Source organism: Boleophthalmus pectinirostris, unplaced genomic scaffold (assembly GCF_026225935.1).
Source record: "Boleophthalmus pectinirostris isolate CB_2022bp ecotype Guang Dong unplaced genomic scaffold, ASM2622593v1 HiC_scaffold_2753, whole genome shotgun sequence".
NCBI classification, from domain to species: Eukaryota; Metazoa; Chordata; class Actinopteri; order Gobiiformes; family Gobiidae; genus Boleophthalmus; species Boleophthalmus pectinirostris.
In genome coordinates, this window is record NW_026571273.1 from 5,090 (window position 1) to 12,491 (window position 7,402).

The following is a 7,402-nucleotide window of genomic DNA, read 5'->3' on the forward strand; positions in this document are numbered from 1 at the left end:
CCCTCCAACTGACGTGAGGGCCCATTCTACTCGAGGAATCTCCACTTCATGGGCAGTTATGAGATTTAACATAAATTATCAATTCGTACACTTAAGGAACAAATAAAAAGTAAATTGAGAGAGTTGTAATGTTCCAAGGTGAATTTATTTATAACTCTGCATAGATATAAAACCTGACTGTCTCTACGTCAGTCCCCAGTCTGAGACAATGCAATGAGGACACAGCATTTATCATAAATATCATCTGATTATTATGTTCCTCTGTTGGGCTGTACATGGGCTGGATGATAAGATCCATTGTGTGAATATATAGATGTGTATATAACACATCAGGCTGTTGTTGTGTCTTTGGGCAAGACACTTAACCCAGCTCGCCCCCAGTGTCTGTGTACACTGGTTTGTGAATGTGTGTGTGAGTGGTTCCTTGTTGTAAAGCTCTTTGAGAGCCTTGAAGGTGGAAAAGCGCTGTAGAAAAATGTGACCATTTACCTCCACTATGTCTGGTTGGTCCATCTCCATCCTGTCAGTCTGTATCTGAAGTCCCACAGGATCTTGGCTCAGTCGTTCTCCACAACCTTTGGAGGTGTTTCCCACCTTGATCCTGGGGTCTCCAGTTCGTACTCTGCACAGATGTTTCTGTGACTGTGGCTCCACTTGGTTCTGTGGCTCCATGTTTGTTTCCCTGCAGCATCTGACACCTGCAGTTCTGTGCTGGACTGTCTCAGGAGCCTCTTTGCACAGTCGACACCATGGGTCTTGTCTGGTGTGGTAGATCTGGGTCTCTATTGCTCGAGTGCTCAGGTCCTGCTCCTGAGCTCCAGGATCAGTGCCTCTGTGTGTCCTTCAGACCCTCTCAAGACATTGGGAGGATTTCTTGATATCAGCCTCTTCAGTTCTGTTCCGGTGGTTCATGTTGGGGTTTGTCCTGCCATGATGGTCCCTCCAGCTCCTCTTCCTCTGGACCCCACTGTCTGAGACATTCTCTGAGCTCCTCATCTGCCGGGGCCTTGTCCTTGATGTCCTCAAGGAGCTTGGATGTTTCATCCTGGACAGTGGTTCCCACACTCACTAGTCCTCGGCCTCCTTCCTTCTGGCTCGTGTACAGTCTCAGGGTGCTGGATTTGGGATGGAACCCTCCACATGTTCAGGAGCTTTCGTGTCTTAACATCTGTGGTCTGTATCTCCTCCTTTGGCCAGCTTACAATCCCTTCAGGGATCTGATCACTGACAAGGCCGAGCTGTTGATTGCCTGCACCTTGTTCTTGCCATTGAGCTGCTTCTTAGGACTTGTCTCATTCTTTGCAGGTATTTGGCCATAGCCGCTTTCCTTGTTGCCTCTTCAAGGAGCCATTTGCTTGTGGGATACCAAGGTACTTGTAACTGTCCTCAACGTCTGCTATTGTTCCCTCTGGGAGTGACACCCCCTCTGTGTGGACTACCTTCCTTCTCTGTGTACATTTTTCAAGCTCGAATGACATTCCAATGTCTGTGCTGTAGATCCTGGTGGTGTGGATCAGTGAGTCGATGTCTCGCTCACTCTTAGCGTACAGCTTGATGTCGTCCATGTAGAGGAGGTGATGGTGTCTCGTTTCTGAGTCGTATCCGTAGTCAGTGCGGTCGATTATTTGGCTGAGGGGGTTCAGGCCTATGCAGAACAGCAGTGGGGACAGTGAGTCTCCTTGGTATATGCCACATTTGATGGACACTTGTGCAAGTGGCTTCCCATTGGCTTCAAGGGTGTTTTTCCACAACCGCATCGAGTTCGCAATGAACGCCCTTAGAGTCCTGTTGATACTGTACAGCTCCAAGCACTCAGTGATCCATGTGTGGTATTGAGTTAGAGCATTTCTTGTAATCAATCCAGGCAGTGCACAAATTGGCGGCTAGAGCCTTTGTTTGGCAGTTTCGAGTGCTTCAGGTCGGGCATCTGGCTGTTCCTCTTGGGCACTTTCTTTTTCATTGCACCTTTCTGGGCCTCTGACAGTTGGTTCACTTCTCTCCTCGCCTCCTTTGATTTTAGCTCTCTAACCGTCTTTTCCATGGTGGGTATTGTATCGCATGGCTCCATTGTTGCTCTTATAGCCCAACACATCTAGGATCACTGCTGCTGAAGTGTATATCAGCTCATTGGTTTCAGTGATTGTTGTGGTAGGGATCACTGTCAGTGCTGCATTCACATCGTCTAGGAGACTTTCAGATGGTACTTCACTTAGCCTCTGTAACTGGCATCGGGTTTGCCTTGTGTTCATTCGGGCCATGATCTTATCTTTCAGGTCAGTCGCTGCCTCGCTCAGCGTGATACTTATTGGGGTTTGTACCCAGTCTCTGGTTGGGGAGTTGGTGTCAACTCTCCTCTGACCTGGCGTCCTGGCTCCTCTTTGCTGTAGCATTTGTGTTGTACCTCATCAGTCTCTAGTTGTGATGCAGTTGCCGTTTGTGGATGTTGGAACACTGAGCTACTAGTTGTTTGGTCGTTAGCTTGGACTGTTGGTACGATACCCACAGTAACCATTTCTCCCACATCCTGTTCATGTTATAATAATAATAATGCATCAGTTTTATATAAGGCTGTTTTGGACACTCAAAGAAGTTTTACAGAGATTTATTCATTTACTCCACAAGCTACTACTGTAGCCACAGCTGCCCTGGGGCAGGCTGATGGAAGCGAGGCTGCCAATCTGTGCCCTACCTCCGACCACACCACCACTCACACGCACACCACTTTCATACTAGGCAATGTGGGTGAAGTGTCTTGCCTAAGGACACAACAACAATTTTTTTTTACGACTGGTGCCCTCCTGTGGCTCCTGATTTTTCCAATGTTTCCCATCCAAGTACTAATCTTCTCGAGACTCCAGGTTGAGGTCTTCAGGAAGCCCACAAACACAGACCAGAACCTGCTTTTGGTTGGTTTGGTAACTTGGAGTTATTCGGACACTACATCACAGGGCTCAAGTGGTGCCTACAAGCACAGATGGAAAGGAGAAAGAAGAACAACATGTGCAGAAAGTCCTCTGATTGTGGAGATCCAAAATGGGCCTTCAACAAAACCAAGAGAACTAAAAAAAAAACAGGACAACAGAGAATCAGAACTATTCCTTATATGGCTGGTGTTTCTGAAAAACTACAGCGGATTTTCAGGCAACATGAAATCCCAGTGTATTTCAAACCTATGAACACTCTAAGACAGAAACTGATCCAAAGAACAAAACACCGAGACCCAAACAAAGCAATGTGGTCTCCTCCATTCAGTGTGGTGAAAACTGCAGTGAACGAGACACTTCACAAGAACCAACACAGACGAGAGAGCAACACAGGACATCTCCACCTAAAAGGACCTCAGTCCGCTGTGCATCTGTACCTAAAAACCTTGGGCCACTCCTTTGAGGACAGTGAGGTACAGATTTGAGCCAGAGAAAAGAAAATAAACTTTTGTCCAGGTGAAAAATTCAATTTCTCCTTTTGCCAAACACGACAGTGTCTTTCTTCTCTTACCCCTCCACAATGTGAAAGATCACGCTGATCACGCTGTTCTGTCGACTTCTGTTCTCCAAATAGTCAACTTGGTCTTCCAGGAATTAAACTCTTTTGATCAGATCTTTCACTTTTTTATCAGTACTTCTCAAGTTGTCCTCAGCTGCACTCATGTGTATTTGCATCACGGTGATCTGTTTAGTTAGTTCACTGAGCCGTTCACTTGTGTCATCTGCACGTCAAGACCATTTCATCTCAGCAATAGTTCATTTTGATTTTGATTGAGTTTTTCCCACTTGACTGAAGCAGTTAGCAACGTTAGCAACGCACTTATGGTTGTTAATTGTTCTCTCCAAACTAGTTTTTTCGATTAACATGTGGCAATGATGATATATTTTTTACACCGTCTTCTATCCACATCTTTGTTGTGTTAAATCACTCTGTAGAAGTCACAAGAAAACACATATGTGCATTTAAGCCGACAGGGGCTGTGCTGCTCTACACACGTCAAAAATTAAATATCATATACATTTATGAACAGCCTAAACCGGGTTAAATGTTACTGATGTAAAGATTTCCATAATATGTCTGTTTTACTCTTGGCTCTTTGTTCTGTTCTTTTATGGACCATGATCTGGAATAAATAAATGATGATGAGTTTCTTGTTTGACAGGGAGCCAGGCCCAAAGGAGCAGCTGGACGCCATATTCAGGGTGAGTACCTCACAAGTGCAGCATGTGTGGGGTTCTCTGGGTGCTCCTCAGGTTTTCTCTTTGACTAAAACTCTTCTCTTTTGTTCTGTTCCAGCGTCTGGAGGAGGACGTCCTGACTTTTGTCAAAGAGCAGCTGCAGAGGCTCCACAGGCTCCTGGCCTCAGATTACCCAGAATGCTCCGAGAGTGAGGAGGAGGAGAGCAGAGAGGTTCTGAACATCACCCTGGACTTCCTGAAGAGGATGGACCAGGAACATCTGGCCCAGCACCTGCTCAACAGTAAGAACCTCCAGATGCCCTTCCATCCTCCTGTATCCCCGTGTGTCCAGGTGCCTCCCCGTGTGTCATGCCCCTCCCCGTGTGTCAGGTGCCCTCCCCGTGTGTCAGGTGCCCTCCCGTGTGTCAGGTGCCCTCCCTGTGTGTCAGGTGCCCTCCCTGTGTGTCAGATTTCCTCCTGTATGAAATATGTGACATGTTTGACATTCTAACTCTTGTGTGTTGTTTAAAGGGAGTAAAGTTGGATTCAGAGATAAACTGAAGTGTGATCTGCAGCAGAGGTTCAGTCGTGTGTTTGAGGGCGTGGCTAAAGCAGGAGACTCCGCCCCCCTGACCCAGATCTACACAGAGCTCTACATCACAGAGGGCGGAGCCTCAGAGGTCAACCAGGAACATGAGGTCAGACACGTGGAGACAGTGTCCAGGAGACCGGCCGCTCCAGAGACCATCACATGTGAAGAGCTCTTTAAACCCCGCCCACATTCACCACAGCCAATCAGATTAGTGCTGACGAAGGGCGTGGCCGGCGTGGGGAAAACAGTGCTGACTCAGAAGTTCGGTCTGGACTGGGCTGAAGGCCGGGCCCACCAGGACCTCCAGCTGCTGTTCCCCTTCACTTTCAGAGATCTGAACGTGCTCAGAGACACACAGTTCAGCCTGGTGGAGCTGCTGCACCACTTCTTCAGTCCATCCAAAGATCTCTGCAGCTTCCAACAGCTCCAGGTGCTCTTCATCTTTGACGGTCTGGACGAGTGCAGACTTCCTCTGGACTTCGGCCGAACCCGGGTCCTGAGCGACCCCACAGAGTCCGCCTCAGTGCACGTGCTGCTGGTGAACCTCATCAGGGGGAGCCTGCTTCCCTCCGCTCTCCTCTGGATAACCACGCGCCCCGCCGCGGCCAATCAGATCCCTGCTGAGTGCGTCTCCATGGTGACAGAGGTGCGAGGGTTCACCGACCCGCAGAAGGAGCAATACTTCAGGAAGAGGTTCATAGACCAGGCCACAGTCGTCATCTCCCACATCAAGAGCGTCCGCAGCCTCCACATCATGAGCCACATCCCGATCTTTCTGCTGGATCCTCTCCAAGGTTCTACGGAAGCTTCTGGAACAAACAGAACCAGAGCTGCCCCGGACTCTCACACAGATGTACGTCCACTTCCTGGTGGTGCAGGCCAAAGTCCAGAACATCAAGTATCACCAGGGATCAGGGGAGGACCTTCACTGGACTGAAGAAACCAAGAAGATGGTGAAGTCTCTGGGAAAAGTGGCCTTTGAGCAGCTGCAGAAAGGAAACCTGATCTTCTACGAGAGTGACCTGAGCGAGTGTGGGCTGGACGCTGCAGCGGCCTCAGTGTACTCCGGAGTGTTCACACAGGTCTTTAGAGAGGAGCCAGGCCTGTACCAGGACAAGGTCTACTGCTTCATCCATCTGAGTGTGCAGGAGTTTCTGGCTGCTCTTCACGTCCATCAGACCTTCTACAGCTCTGGAGAGAACCTGCTGGAGACACCACACTCCTCTGAGAGTCCAGACCCTGAGGCCTTCTACCGCTCTGCTGTGGACCAGGCCTTACAGAGTCCAAACGGACACCTGGACCTGTTCCTGCGCTTCCTCCTGGGGCTGTCTCTGTCGACCAATCAGAGGCTCCTTCAGGGTCTGCTGACTCACACAGGAAGTGACCCGACCAATCAGGAGACAGTAAAGTTCATCAAACAGAAGCTGGATGAAGAGGGTCTGTCTGCAGAGAGAAGTCTGAACCTGTTCCACTGTCTGAACGAGCTCAACGATGGCAGTTTGGTGCAGGAGATACAGAAGAACATGAGAAGATACCTCTCTGATAGAACCTTGTCTCGTGCTCAGTGGTCTGCTCTGTCCTTCGTCTTACTGTCCTCAGACTCAGACCTGGAGGAGTTTGACCTGAGGAAATACCAGGGCTCAGAGAACGCTCTCCTGGGTCTGCTGCCGGTGGTCAGAGTCTCCACCAAAGCCCTGTGAGTCCAGACTGTATTTAAACTCTTGTGTGGAGGTTCTAGTCTCTAATGTCCCTCTCTGTCCTCAGACTGTATTTAAACTCTTGTGTGGAGGTTCTAGTCTCTAATGTCCCTCTCTGTCCTCAGACTGTATTTAAACTCTTGTGTGGAGGTTCTAGTCTCTAATGTCCCTCTCTGTCCTCAGACTGTATTTTAAACTCTTGTGTGGAGGTTCTAGTCTCTAATGTCCCTCTCTGTCCCTCAGTCTTTGTGGCTGTGGTCTGTCTCCTCACAGCTGTGCTCCTCTGGCCTCAGTCCTCAGCTCCTCCAGTCTCACACATCTGGATCTCAGTCACAACGACCTCCAGGACTCAGGAGTGGAGCTGCTGTGTTCTGGACTGAAGAGCGCCCCCTGCAGACTGGACGCTCAGGTGAGACGCTCCCATGATGCACTCTGCCCCCTTGTGTCCACATGAGTGTAATGCTGTGTGTCTTTAGGCTGTCTGGATGTCTGGTCTCAGAGAGGGGCGGGGCTGCTCTGGCCTCAGCTCTGAGCTCCGCCCCCTCCCACCTCAGAGAGTTGGACCTGAGCTACAACCATCCAGGACCCTCCGCCGAGTCCTGACCGCTCTACAGGACCAGCGCCCCCTGCTGTCTGTCAGGTGAGACTTGCCTCTGGTCCTGGTCCTGGTCTGGTCTGGTCCTGGTCCTGGTCCTGGTCTGGTCCTGGTCTGGTCTGGTCTGGGTCCTGGTTGGTCCTGGTCGGTCTAAACTGGACTTGTGTGTTTCAGGTTGGATCCTGTGAGAGCGCTGGATGTTCCAGGTCTGAGGAAGTGTGAGTTTGTTTTGTTTCCTTCACACAGTAAAGTGCAGAGAACAGCTCAGGTCATTCAGGTATTCACTCAGGTCATTCACTCAGGTCAATCACAGGTCATTCACTCAAGGTCATCCACTCAGGTCATTCACTCAGGT

At 49.6% G+C, this 7,402-nt stretch overlaps 1 protein-coding gene across 1 annotated transcript; it reads left to right on the forward strand.

Annotated features, from left to right (window-relative positions):
• The first annotated feature begins 4,127 nt into the window (after positions 1-4,127).
• LOC129410852 (NLR family CARD domain-containing protein 3-like) lies at positions 4,128-7,055 on the forward strand. The gene is made up of 5 exons (XM_055159783.1): positions 4,128-4,187; positions 4,282-4,465; positions 4,695-5,608; positions 5,934-6,451; positions 6,929-7,055. The coding sequence occupies exons 1-5, from the start codon at positions 4,128-4,130 to the stop codon at positions 7,053-7,055; spliced, it is 1,803 nt and encodes a 600-aa protein (XP_055015758.1).
• Positions 7,056-7,402: the final 347 nt, after the last annotated feature.